Consider the following 14,579-nt stretch of genomic DNA (forward strand, 5'->3'; position numbering starts at 1 on the left):
GGTCAGTGACATTAATCTCTCTCTGTTATTTGCAGTGCCTACCTGCATGTTCACCAGCTGGAGCTCGACAGCCTCACGTCTCAGCTCAAAGACATGAAACGGAATTCCCGATTGGTAAGGACATTAAATCATTCTTGAAGCTTGCTAATGTTACTGCGATACAGACCCAGTAATGTTCGGGTAAATGCAGAAGGAACTCGATATTGGATGTTGCTGTACACAATGCATTTTGAGATCTTCATTCTCTCCCATCAGTTCAAAGAACCAAGGCTTTAACAACCATTAGCTCCATGTAAAGACAATATACAACTATTGGCGAATATTGGTGTCAGGTTCCTGTCTTGTTCTAGTTTCACCTGGTCAAACAAAGCTTATTTGGAAGGGGTGATCAGGGAACTTGGGGTGTAAAGAAAGCGCGGCATGTTGAAATGCCCTTATTGATATATATATATAATGGACCTCCAGTATGCTATACAACCTACACAGTCTTCAACATAGTTGAAGCTCCCTCAAAAGTTCCCTCCTGTCCCTGATCCAGTAGACTTGGGCCATGGAGCCCAAAAAATCATAAGCTCAAAATCCTTATCTCTGTTGACTGAACCGATCTCAGTCTGGCTACATTTGGGGCTCCAGATGATCTTTGCGCCTCTGGGTTAAATAGAGAGAAAGGCATCCAGGGTTTCAAAGCAGATGAGCTGATCCAGAGACTTCTGTTGGAAAATGCAGGCATTTGAATGGGGATTCGATAAAGTGGTTCCCCGTCCCCATGTGTTTGTTCCGTGGTCAACTGTCGAAGTCAAATGACTTGACAAAAGGAGAAAGGGAAAAGATTGACTGGATAAAATCTCTGGAATGGATATGGTTATTGCCCATATAGTGTTACACTCTTTAAATTGGTTTCCACATTTATTAAATATGCGGTGTACATTGTAACTTTTTTTTATCTGTTTTGTTTCAGGGATTTCTCTATGACCTTGATAAGGTAAGAGTTTACAGTGTTACTGGATATGATGTAGAGGCAGCACTTCTGCGAATCTATAAATATTTCAGCCAACTTTGCATGGTCACTCGCCAACCAATGAGTCAGCAAAACTGGAGGGGGGAACAGTGGAAAAAATACACAAATGATATGCCCAAATTCTTCTCGTCTTTGAAAGTTTGTGTTTCTCCACACCTTCCCCAGTACCCATCAGTTTGTAACTTCTCTATTTCTTTGCCCCCTTCCCCTTCTTTAAAACCAAAGTACTATTACCATGGTGCAGTCGTGGCGTAAGGGTAGATTGATCCACTGTAATCCTGTCTGTTTGATGATGGGAGTAGCAATGCTCTTGATATTTACACATGGAGAATCTGATTTTATTTCCATGCCTCTTTCTTTGTTAGTGTGGCTCAGTCGACTGTACTCTCGTCTCTGAGTCAGAGGTTGTGGTTTCGAACCCTGTGCTGGGACACTGGGCTCAGAATTGAGGCTGACTCTGCAGTGCAGTACTGAGGGAGCGCTGCTTTGTTTATGGTGCTGGTCTTCAGATTAACTATTGTCTAATGTTCCAGTTTATCCTTCCCCTCCCTCCCTCCTTCCTCTCTCCCTCACTCACTCTTCCTGTAACGAAATAGCAGGTCTGCCCAGACATTCAGGTACTGCTCCAGATTGTGATTCTATAGCTGTGTTGCTCATCTCTGTGTATAAAACTTTTTGTATTTAATGATTTGGCTGACTGTCTTGACTCACTGAACCCAGCGGCTTTATATGAGCGAGTTATATACAATTGTGTTTTCTGGCAAGTATGAGTTCAGCATTGGAAAGATATAAACATAAAAGCATAAAAATAGTTTCAGATGTTCTGCCAGTAAATGATTTGGCAAATGTTGAATTTTTTTTATTTTTATTCCCCTCTGACAGCAAATCAAGTCTATCGAAAGGTTTATCCGCAGACTGGAGTTTCATTTAAGTAAGGTAAGAGTCTGTGGTAATGAGTGAAAGCCAGTGGTTGAGAAGGCTTTGCGTGGTATGGTTTCACTCAAATAAAACAATGCAGAAATGTTCACCTGTTGAGATTTGTTGCCTGATTATATTTCTGGCCGTGGAGTTTGGAATGGATTCTTGTATTAGAAATAGCTGTAAATATTCCAAGCTGTACTCATCATGAGCGCAGACATTGCATTGTGTCTCGTGCCTTTTTAAGGAGATCTCATTGGACTCCGGATTGGGACGCTCTCTGTGGGAGGAGTGGCTATCAGGCAAAAGGTTCAAGGCTGCTTGCAAGATGTTTTCCCAGACATTTACTTTTGAAAGCGCTTGCTACTATTGTGGTTGTGTGGTAATATTGTTCTTTGATGTGAGGCAGAAGTGTGAGGTTCGGCTGCAGAACTGACTGTCTCTGAGTCTCGATGCCTGCTTCTCCCTCCTGTAGGGTATGAAAAGGAATTGCACGTATCTATGTACTTCCATGTGTTGTTTCCTTCCATTACTGTCGATGCTCGCAGGCAATCGCCCCTACCATGCTGAGTGAGATGGCGCCCCAACTTGTTTCCAGAGGGTAAAGGTCCATCGCACACAGCAGGAGTTCAGTCACTGTCCTGTTCTAGAGTCCAACAAAACCTCCTTAAAAAGACCGATGCAATGGATGAGTGTGCACTGCCTCCACCCTCCCTGCCACCAACACTAAAGCCTGGTTCTTAACCTCCTGAAATTTGCAGAGAGTAGAGTCAACACTCAAATTTGACCAAAGCCTTTGTGATGATGGTGTTTAGTATTGAGAGCAGGGGGCACCGCTGCCCTATTAAATAGTATGAAAACATTGGTTATAGAATTTGTGCATCTTTTTCAAATTAACTTTCCAGTCGAATTTCCCAAACCCTTCATTATAAAAAATGAACTAATTGCATCACCCTGCCTAGGCCAGCTGACTTTAATGCTTATGATTGTGTGTAATTGGCAGCAGAGGGATGGATTCCTAATTAAAATTGGATTTATGGCTCCTCAGACTTTCTGCAGAATAGTTCCAGAAGCTGGCACTGTATTTTTCCTCGAATCTACCCTTGTGATAATGCAGTAAATTAACACTTTCCATTTTTTTTATCTCTTTCCCTTTGAAAAGCAGTGAATCCTGTCTAAACGTTTCCAGAGTCTAACTTGATTAAATCGAGTTCATAACAGTACCCGGCTGGAACCCTGGAGCTGTTTCAGGTTCCAATTGTCAATGGGCTCAAGAAATTCAATATAATTCAATGTTAGGGATCAGTAGCACCTTTGGGTTTGTGCAGACTCGGTGGGTATGCAATGCAGTGCCAGCCCTCGAGCAGTTTCCTTGTCTAAACTCCTTGTCGGAAGAGTTTCTAGGGTGAGGGTTCAATTGCCATGTGCCAAGCATGTTTCCTCGTGATGTGAACAACCAACTGGGGCTTTTTTGCTCTCTCAGTCAGTGTGTGTTTGGAGTTACATCTGTACAGTTACTTTCAGACCGACAGACAGCCTTTTTGTTTGTGTCCTTTGGTCTGCTGCCTGAGATGTCTGCCTGGAAATGACTAAGATCCACTCAGTGTGCAGCAAAATGGTTACAAAACCCCTGGGAGTGGGGGGGCGTTTATATGCCGTGAATCCTGTCCTCAGTAACTCCCTCCTGAGATCCTGACTAAAAGTCAGGCTCCTTCATCATTGAGTCAAACACCATCTAAAGTTAGTTTCGATGTGATTTGAACAATTCAAACGGCTTTGTCTCCACAAACGGCTCCTCCTTCAGCGATAGATAAACAAGACTGGAAATAAATATACAGTTGAGGATTAATAGAGCTGAAATATGGCTCATTGCTGCATAATACATGTAATTGTGATGGGCCTCAGTTCAAGCACTGTATTTATGGAGTGATAAACATTTCAGAGCCTCTAAACCTAAACAGAACGTGCATTTAATTTTCGTCCCTTCCTCCTTTATTTTAGTTTGCTGCTTTTCTGTGCCTGAAGTGTGGCTAACCAGTTACACAGGCATCTCGCAATGTTTGTTGCCCCACAGCTGCTCAAGCTGAGTTAGGTATAGACTGTTGAAAGGCACTGGGTTTGGGGTTTAAATTAAATGTTCTGTTTCTGCTTGGACGCACATCAACGGACGCTTTGCCCCAAACTGAAGCCAGCCAGGCTGAGATCAATGCATTTCTCTTTATTTTTTTAAGGCTAAACTTTAGCTTAAACTCTTTAAAATTTAAATGTATAAATAATGATTTTCTGGACTACCTTCTTTTGATGTTGATGGATTTTAAATAGCTACTTAAAGTCCTAATCTCGAGTTTAATACGATCTTCCTGCATAAATCTTTATATATAAAGGGCAAGATCTAAACATCCGATATCTGTCTCTTGATCCTGGCTTCTTGTGCTTGTAGATTTAGGTCCGCTGGTCAGAAATAACTTTTATATGGGGTTTAATCCTTTTCCTATTCTTCCCCCTTCCCCCGTTAGTGGTGATCTGAATGTTTACTCCTCTGTGAGGAGTGTTGACCTCAAACAACATCCTGTTCCTGATGTAAATGGAGTAAGATCCCCAGAGCATTGATTCTTTTTCCATTTAAGATGTGGTATTTGTTTAGATGTTAGATGTTCCATTTGGATGGGTTAGTTCCATGCATCGGTTGTTGATTGTAAAACATGAGGATGAGAGCAGAGGGGAGAGGCTCCCACGAAGCACACAGCAATCCTGCCCAAAGGTTCGGCCCGAGGGCTCCCTCGTCCCAGAGGCCATTCTTTGTGGATTCGATTGACTCTGACTCTACAGCGCGATCCCGATAAAGTTGGTGACATGTATATGAATCTTTCTGCAGATTGATGAGTTGTATGAAGCTTACTGCATTCAACGACGATTGCGAGACGGCGCAAACAACATGGTGCGCGCGTACTCTGTGTCTCTGGGCAGCAAAGAGGCAAAGGAGAGCCTTGTCGAAGCGAACAAGGGCTACAAAGAATACACCGAGGTAAAGCTCTGAGCTGACAGATTGCACCGAGGCAATAATAACATGACGCCGCACTGTAGAGGCTTGACACTTTTCCTACTTATAGGTACAGTGCTCCACAGGTACTGAGTGCCCTCTGACCTAAAGCTCAGCACTCTGTTGTGAACGAAAAGAGTTTTGCTGTGGGCTGAAGTGAGACTGGCCCGAAGTGTTCCATTAAGCCACCGATGATGGAAATCGTCTGCCTTGCTTTTTAAAGAACTGCAGATCATGAATCTTGTGCGCACTAGCCATTGGCTTTATATTCTTTTAACCAAGTTGATTGAATTCTTGAACGTGATCTGGTACCTGCCACACTCAAATTTTTTTGTTCCATTTTCTCACAGAGTATGTGCACCATGGAAAATGAACTGGAGAACCAGTTAGGAGAGTTTCACGTGAAAATGAAAGGTGAGTGTGAATCTTTTCCCAGAAAACATTTAAACAATGACGTCTGAATTTTAGGAACTTGCCTTTTGGACAGTCCTTGAACTAATCAAGTTATTGGTCTTTAGTAAATACTAACCTGACCAGTGCCTTGAGGCTTTATCGTAATTTCTGTTTGCCAAACTATTTCCACACTGGTACCACCTCCCACCGCAATCGATTCGTAAATTAGTAGATGATGGGGCTAAACAGGTCATCTTTTTACGGTTGGCTGTGAGCAATGTTCAAGGGAAGTAACTGTGTTCAGTTCACAGAGGACATAACTCTGGTACATAATTTTCTGCTGATGTCAATGTCTTCTCCTCCCTCCCTGCCTGTCTGTCTGTGTGTCTGCAAATGTGGCATGTGAGAGGTTTGCATCACTTTTAGTAGACAAAATACAACATAGTCTCTGAACTTCCCAGTAAATCCTGTACATCACTTTGAGACATCCTCCTGACGTGAAAGGCACTGCAAGGATCATTATTATTATTATAAACACGGATCTTCTCCTTCCATAAATGAAGAAAAGCTTGTGGAATAGTGTGTTCCTGGAGGATTTTTTTCCTACTTTATGATTGAGTGTTACTATTCAAGAAGATGCCCTAAAGAGGACGCTGTAAATTGACTTGTACCAGGCGTTGTCTTTCCACGGTATTACTGCTGATAAATTACATTACCTCAACATCTTGTAAAACTCACAAGTAGAATCAGCAGTGTGTGTAGTAGTAGTAACTAGGCAACAGAGATAACTGCCTATCGTTTGGAGCTGTAGGAGGACAACTTGTCAGTGCATAAAGATTACCATATGAGGATGAAAAGCATTCTGACAATCACACCCTTGTATTGCTGTGTAACTGAAGAAGGCAGCGAGGATTTGAATTCAAATTGTATCACAGGAAGGAGACTCTTCCTACAGCATTTTCAGCATACAACGTGAGGGACAATTAATGGGCGAGTCTCTGAAGGAGTGAAGAGAAATTACTGAAAAACATGAGGGCGGGAGGAAAAAAGCACCCTTTTGCCTTTCAGAATTGCATTTGTTTCCCCTTGCATTTAAAATCTAGATCTAAATTGGTCAATAACTCATTCTGAAGAGAGATTGCCATTCAATAATTGCTCCAAATGACATTTAGCCAAATGTGCCAAATATAGACTTATTCCCTTTTAGCACCTGGCATCAGCACCAAGATATAGGTTGGGGCGGAGACTGAGCAAAGTTGCCTCTGCACTGCCTCAGCCATTTACACCCATATTCAATCTATACATCAATGTCAGGGTATTGCCTTCTGCGTATGGTTCTATTCCCCACACCTGCCGTCATTACACTTCCTTGACTGCCCCATTCAAATTTGTCCCATTTGCAGAGCACGTTTACTGCCGATGGCAGAGTGAATCAGCAGCACGCGCAGTATATATAAATCACGTCATACTTTCCCCCGGAGGCAGTGACCACTAGCATAACTGATGAGAGCTACGCATTTCCCTGTAGAATCCTGGCTACTCACAAACCCGCAACATTGCCAAGCCTCCGCCAGTGCTGCTGTTTCACAACTCCTTGGAAGAATAACTCTTTAGGCTCAAAGTTGGGTCCATTTTCATTGGAATTAGAGGAGGTGAATGGGGGATTAAATAGTCATTATTATAATGCTGAGAAAGTTTGGGAGGGTAATTTGCAAAAGATTATTCAAGCTGATTGCTGACTCCACAACAAGAGGCCATAATTTTGTCACTGGAAGAATTGAGGGTTGGTTAGAATAAACGTTTAGGGTTATTAGCAGATGAGATAGTTTGATACTGATGTTCATTATCCAGCGCCTTGGGACATCCTCCCGTGAAAGGCATTATACAAATGTAATTTTGTTGTTGTTATTGAAGCCAAGACCATAACGTTTAAAAGGGAGTTAAATAATGATAATAATTCTTGGACTTGATGATTAACACATTGTTTGAAATGTTTCAAAGCACTTTATAGGATTTACTGTCAAGTGCAGTGACTGTGTGTTTTGTGAGTGAACGGGTGCACAGCAATGTCCTACAAAGCAACCATGAAGTGAATGACCAACTTTATTGGGAGGATTGTTGGCTAGGACACTGGGATAACCAGGACACCCTTTTCTTTCTCAATGCATAATTGAATAGGAAGAATATCACAGGATTTGGGATTGAAGTTGGTGGCTTCGGTGATGGAGATAGCATGAGCAAGACTAGACTTGTAATATCTAGGATTCTTTCTCTACCTCCAATAGGCACACATGAGACTTCTGGAAATGCTCCCTCTGGTGGAATGTAGCTTCAGGTGTGACTGTTTTTAGTTTTGGTTATGCTGTTTAGCTCTGTTCATTGTTGGGGTGGAGGGGGTTAGGCAATCTTAGCCAACAACAAACAAGGTTAGCTTCTCTTTGTACAGTTATAGCATCAACTGGAACTTGTTTTCCCCTTACAACTATTGCATTCTATTTGCATTTGAAACATCCTGCAGCAAGCTGGTGTTTAGATTGGGAACAGTTATCAGTGTACAGTACTGCAGCTCACTTGAGTCTTGTAAGATGTGGCTGGAGCGTAAACTCCTGAAGACAGATAATAGAAGTCTGACTTGAAATAAATGTTCTGAACGTTCTCTTTTTATGTCTATTCTGGATTTATTCAGCCAACTAGTAGACTCCCCCAAAAAACCTGTTGGCTGAAAAAATAGTTTGATTTATTACCAGCTTTGGGTTTTCAGTCATTCTCAGCTCAAAATGTGCTATTGGTATTTCGTTTTGTGCTGAAAATAGAGGATGCTTTGGAAGTGTTTGAATAGCGGACAATTATACAATTCTATACCATAATTGTAATGTGTGAAGGCTGGGACTGAGATAGTTCTGACACAATTTTGCCCGGAAGCTTTCTGTTTAACAATTGGCAGTTCTGGTGATTGTTTTTCGTTTGATCCTCCTTTAACCCTGACCATCTGAACCCAGAGTGAGATTTCTGCTTTGTACATCAGTGCACAGTTTTCCGATGGGATCTTTTGTCTCAAAACCCAGGCAATGAGCTTCAGCGATACGCATTTTTAAAAAAAATTGTAACCTTTAGTAGGACTGGTGACCTTATTGTAATGGTTTAAGCAGACAGGAGAGTTTGTACTGCAATGGTTCAAGTCAGATCAAACAAAAAATATTTTTCGTATAAGTTTTTATTGTGCAGTTGCAATCAAATGGAAATTTACTTTAGCTGTTTACAAAAGGATTCAGAGGTTTTCTGTAATACTGTTTGGAAATGAAACTCTTGCCTTGAGAGTTTTTAGGGCATGAGAAGGGAATGTCAACTTCAGCATTTTTTTTTGGTTTGTTTTCTGATATGAAGGAAACATCTGTGAAGATCAGTGGGATTCTGCAGCTTGATTCGCAGGAGATTGCTTTAGTGAGGAGGCTGGTGCAGAGCAGGAAGTGAAACGGCTTATTCAGCAAAGCCTCGTGCTTTTGTGATTAAGTTCAGCAATGCAACATTTTACTTTGGAATTGTCTAAACCATTGTGGGGCTGAGCTCGTCAAAGGGAGAATTGCATTCAATGAGTTGAAATTTAATTACCGGAGAAGTCGTCTAACATTGTGGCCTTTCTGTCACTTTTGAAGTCCAAACCCCCACCTCTCTCTGTCCTTCCACCCTCTCTCTGTCTCTCCTTCCTCTGTGAAAACAAACGTTTGCAAAATCTCCAATGCGGAGGTGAAAATGCAATAAGCTTTGTTCATTCAAGTATAAAAAAGGCATCACGTCATTGATCTGGTGCCTTGGAGTGTAAAGCAAGGAACAAACCAAAGATCTTGGGCCTCTTTTAAGTAGGTTTGTATGAAGCGCTTTGAGGTGGCCTCTCAACATGAAAGGTGCTGTATAAATGTAAATTAATATTGCTTACAACAATTCCTTGTGAGGTACTTGAAGGCGGGCAACTGATGGGCAACCTTCTGAAAGGTTGCGACTCACTGCTAAATTTTATTCCAAATGCATGTAAGGGGCCAGTGGTGGTTTGCATTGAGGGCACTAATGGGGAAAGAAAGAATCCTATTTTTCTTCTCGGTAGGAGATTGGGCCAGTATTAACTAGTGCAGTTGCGGCTTTGCACAACACTATGCTCTTATGTTTGTGAGGTCAACAAAATAACAGTCGTAAGGTACAGTGTTGTCCAAATGATAAAATCCCGACCTGTTCCTTTTTCCGAGGCTTAACCCGGAAGTCTTGGGCAAAGAAATGGGTGTCTTGAATTGATCCACTGTGGATCAAAGAGCAAATGATGGAGTCGAGGAGAAAGATTGCGTGCCTCGTGGGCAGTGAGTCCATAACTGCTGGCAGCCTCACAGGACCTCTCTGCAGCGAGTGAGCGAGCAGGCCGATAATGAGATCCTGGTGGAAAACTTCTGGCAGGGCTGGCACTTGGGTTTCATTTAAAGCTTAGAAATATAAATCGTGTAGCAATAAAATGCATGTTGCTCTGAATATTAGCTAGTTTGATTTCCAAACCTCGGGCTACGGGGGGAGGTGAGGGAGGGAGGCAGGGGAGGGCTTGTATTGAGTGTAGCAGCTCAATGTTAAACCCTTGGTGCACTGATTTGGGGGTGGAGGAGTTATAGCTTATACACAGTTGTTTGGAATCTTTCGCGGTAAAAGCTCTGATCGCAAGAACATCCTTCTACAGTGAAGTCAAGGTCAGGTCAGGAAGTTGCATATTAACTCCCAAACTTTACTTTATTTGCTTGTTTCTTTTATTTCTGGCACTTTCAGGTTGATTTAAGCAATGTGTACTTTTGAGGGAGTGGTGATATTTGAGCCCAGCATTCATTCCCGCTGATGAAAAGTGCCCCTGTTTTCCCACGACCTCATGTACAGTACACAGCTTGTAGCCTAAGCCTCCCTATTGATTCATTCCTTCGAAAAGAAGGAAAATGCTGCACTTTGAAATTTTTATGTCAAATCTTTTCTTGCCTGGCGTAGGCTTTGGAAACGAGCACTTGATGTCAACTCAAAATAGTCATGGAACAATCTGTCTGAGGTTCCTGGGTCCCCAAGTGACCATAGTGTGTGTATGTCTTTGCGGATGCAAAGCAACAGGCTCATCGGTATATTAGTGTTATGCAGGACTCCAGATTCATATTCCTCCATTTTACTGACCCTGTCAGTCAGTTTTCCAAAAACTTAATCATTTACTAACTGTTACTAACTGATCAGATGCTTGATAATAATAATTGCATTCCAAAGATGTAACGCCTTATCCTTTTCACTGAGACATCTTAAAAGGGCTTCACAGAATATACTGTAAAGTCGTGTTACTGTGCATTAGGCGAATGATGCAGGCAATTTTTCCATACTGTGTCCCACAAGCAGCCATGAAGTGAATGACCGATTTTATTTGTGGATTATTGATCAGGACACAGGGAGAAACTTCTTTCTCTCTTTGGGTCAGCCTGTTACTCTGTATGTCCCAGAGATGTTCTTAGTAATAATATTAATTTCCTTTTGGAGGCCTTGGAAGTGTTTTGACAGCTAATGAGGAATCGACCATAAACTATTTTAGCAAAGGTAATTGATGTTTTCTTTTCTGTTTTGTTTCAGGCCTCGCAGGATTTGCACGCCTCTGTCCTGGAGACCAATATGAGGTGAGGAAACACTGCGCAGCTAATGGAAATTCTTGGTGGGTGGGTGGGTGTGTGGGGGTGTGTGTGTGTGTCTCTTTTTGCTGTTGCTCACTTGTCTTTGAGTTGTCAATCTCCTGTGGAAAGTGATTCTTTATAATAGTAATCATCCAATCGTTCGATATAGCACATTTTGCATCGGGAAGACGTCTCAAGGTGCTTCACAGATTTATTGTAAAATGGGTATTTTATAGCCGTAATCTTTGGTTCATGTTAAAAGTAGTGTGACCCCCCCCCCCCCACACACACTCATTCCCCCTTCAGAGATGGTCCAGGGTAGGTGTGGGCAGTTAAGCGATCTTTGCTCTTAACATTGGAAGTAACATAAACTGCAGTCACTTCTTACAGTACAATCACAAGCAGTAATGTTCCTAATCTCGGCTTCCTGATGTCTGGAGCTGCGGGCACCTAGACAGTAGCCGTGGTTTTACTTGGAGACAGTTGTAAATGTTCAACCCAAATACACCAATGAAATATAAAACTATTCCTACATTACTTGGCAGATATTTATGAAGTATGGCCGCCAGCGCTGGAAGTTGAAGGGTCGGATTGAAGCAAACGGCAGGCAGGTGTGGGACGGTGAGGATATGGTCTTCCAGCCCCTCATCACCGAGTTCCTCTCGATAAAGGTAAGCCCTCAGTCACCGGGGAGTTTATTCAAATTTAACATGATAAGATAGTTTTCACAAGAAATACAGACAATGTCCTGCAGCCCTTTTAATCCGAGCTCTGGGATCAATAATAGACACCAGACTAACTGTTATTTATGTGACTGTATTTCTGTTTATGAAGAGGAAGCTCTTCAACAGGATGTTGAAACATTAGCCCATTACGCTGTAGAAACATTTACTGTCTACGACCTTTCTAATACAAGTCTACAAGACAATACCAGAGTTTCAAAAGGAAATCGTGGGCTGTCACAATTCAAAAGCAGTGATCGTGATTTTCCTTTTTAAAGCAAACTTAAAATGTGAAACTTACTTTTATTACTTACTCCTTCCATTTGATAAAGTGCTGGATTACTGTAATGTGATGTGAATGTGTGTGTTGTGTGGACAAACCAAACGTACTTAATGTGTAGAGGAAGGGAGACACAATGGGGAGGAGTAGGGAATGGATTTCTGAATGGTAAACTGAGCTGGGTTTGGCATGGAAGAAAGTTTGGGTGCAGATTTGGTACGAGCGGGCTGTGTTAGGTTTGTGTGTATTGGTTGAAGCCAATGTCAGGCACCGTCGTCCTTTTCAGTGTTACCATAAGGGAATGAAATCTCCCTATTTGCTATTCAGCAGCACTGTGAAATCATTACATCCAACATAAAGATGTAAGTGGCCAGGAATGAAACTGATCATTTTTTGGGTTCAGGTGGAATCCAATCTGGAAACCCACAGCCTCACAATCCACTCCTTCTTACAGGTGACGGAGCTGAAGAGCCTGGCGAATCACGTCATTGTTGGCAACGTTTCGTGTGAAACCAAGGACCTGTTTGCAGCCCTCCCTCAGTCTGTCGCAGTGGATATCAATGACCTGGGAACCATTAAACTCAGCCTGGAGGTCATCTGGAAGTAAGTCCTTCACAGCCTTTTTAAAAAATTAAGCAGGAGATTAGCATTTTCCAGTGTGCTAATAGCAGGGGAATGCTTTTGTCTCCCAACAAAACCTGTAGTGAATAATAGAAAATCAAAGGGCTGCTTTCATCACATTACAGAGAAGCCTTTCACTTGCAGTCTTTCCCCAATTTGTGCTGTGATTTTACAAGTAGTATCTTTCGGATCGATGTGGCATAGTAACAGGGGCTTGTACCAGCCGTTCCTGGACTCGGTTCATTTGTTTTTCAACATCTGCCCTCCCCAACATCTGTCAGTGAAACACCGCGGTTGGTGTTTATAATTATGTGTGATTTTGGGGGGAATCTGAGCTGTGTGGGTTGTCTGAATTATTTATGCCAGTTACTGAGATGAAAGGCAGGTATTTGTGAAGTGTAGGACCTCCCACATTGGTGGAGCGATGTGCAGATTATCTCAGAGGCTGTGCCCCAAGATACTGCGACAAGAGAGAGAGTGGGAGTATAATAATAATAATAATAATCCTTGCATTTGATATAGCGCTTTTCATGTCTTCGAGACATCTCAAAGCGCTTCACAGAATATGCTGCAAAGTGAATTGACTGTATATTTGTGGGCGAAACGCTAGCATTAACTGCAGCCGTAACTGGGGGTGATAGAAGAGTTGTTTGCTTCACAGAAGCAAATCAAATGGTCGTGGGCGCAAATAGTTTGGGGTGCGGCCAGTTTCCATTCACAAGTCCGGTTAATACAAGTGGATGCCCAGCTGGGGCCTGAGCAGCATTCTGCTTTGTGTTCTTGAGCTCAAAGATCTCTTTTCTCACTCCCGCACTTCTCCAGCTCCCAAGTGGTGCAAAAAAAACCACGCCTAGCTTTCACCTCATTTCAAAATATCTTGTTTTGTCGCTGTTTCTGGCCCTTTCGAGTGGTTCCCCACTGATCTGCCACTGAATTGCAGCTCCTCAGGTACCTGAGCCATTAACACACTTAAGTGGAAGCGCAGAGGCTTTGACCAGAATACTTGCAGCCCAGCTTCTGAGTCATTTTCCGTTGCTTTCCCTCATGTAATGTAAATTCTGATATGTTCTTTTCTCTACAATCGCCTTTCTTTCTGGCTGTGGTTAATGTGACATTATTTAAAAATTCTCAACATTATAATAATTAATAATTTATTGTATTGGACATTTTGCACCTAATCGTGCTTCAAAGCAGATTGTTTAGATCAGGAAGGATTGAGAAAGCTCACTTGGAGGTGTTATTCTGTGACCAGCATTGGGGTCATAAGCCTATTTAGACTTAAGTACGTAAGTAACCCTGTGATGTAGGACCTGCAGAGTTCTGACTAAGCTGTTCGTAGAATTAACTCTGACCTTTCTCACATAACGAAGACATCTCGCATTGAATTCTGCTTGCTGATTTCATTGCAGTCATTTAATCCAGAAAAGGTTGTTCCTTTTTCTCTCAATTTGCAGTTCTGCCGTCAAGCTGTTTAATTAAGGCTGTTTATGAAAGTCTTGCATGATGTTAATCTAAAATTATGCAGGTTGAATATTAACGCCTGTACACGTTTCACATTATAAATTTGGCTCAAACGTTTGGTTGGGTGGGTGAGAGGGGGGCGGGGGGTATAAGTTTGCCTTCTTGGTTGTAATTATAACTGCAGTGGGTCCCACTGTGCGATGGCTTTTCATGTTTGCAGTTGGCCCTTTTAATCAGCACAGTCTCTGCCATGGGCATTGCTGACGATCTCTCGCCTGCTGACCCTTGCTTGGCTAAGACTGTTCTTCAGAGTTCATAGGTTATGCTGTGCACATGATTAAATTCCGGGAGAGAGACTCTGTTTTGCTTCGGCCAGAAACTTTTAGCTCTTAACAAATGAACGGACAAGACATCGAGATTTGACTCGTCTTCTGCACTTGTTATGCTCCAGTCGAGTCTGGAT

General features: G+C 42.3%; 1 protein-coding gene across 2 annotated transcripts in view; it reads left to right on the top strand.

The window, feature by feature from the left end:
* ripor1 (RHO family interacting cell polarization regulator 1) overlaps positions 1 to 14,579 on the top strand; it is a 109,545-nt gene that overhangs the window by 70,983 nt on the left and 23,983 nt on the right. For both annotated transcript variants that reach the window (XM_007889516.2, XM_007889513.2), the window contains exons 4-11: positions 36 to 114; positions 959 to 982; positions 1,901 to 1,954; positions 4,812 to 4,961; positions 5,327 to 5,390; positions 10,995 to 11,038; positions 11,578 to 11,703; positions 12,489 to 12,637. In XM_007889516.2, the coding sequence (XP_007887707.2) occupies positions 36 to 114; positions 959 to 982; positions 1,901 to 1,954; positions 4,812 to 4,961; positions 5,327 to 5,390; positions 10,995 to 11,038; positions 11,578 to 11,703; positions 12,489 to 12,637 (690 nt within the window). The remainder of the gene's footprint in view (positions 1 to 35; positions 115 to 958; positions 983 to 1,900; positions 1,955 to 4,811; positions 4,962 to 5,326; positions 5,391 to 10,994; positions 11,039 to 11,577; positions 11,704 to 12,488; positions 12,638 to 14,579) is intronic.

This window comes from Callorhinchus milii, unplaced genomic scaffold, assembly GCF_018977255.1.
Source record: "Callorhinchus milii isolate IMCB2004 unplaced genomic scaffold, IMCB_Cmil_1.0 Scaffold14, whole genome shotgun sequence".
NCBI classification, from domain to species: Eukaryota; Metazoa; Chordata; class Chondrichthyes; order Chimaeriformes; family Callorhinchidae; genus Callorhinchus; species Callorhinchus milii.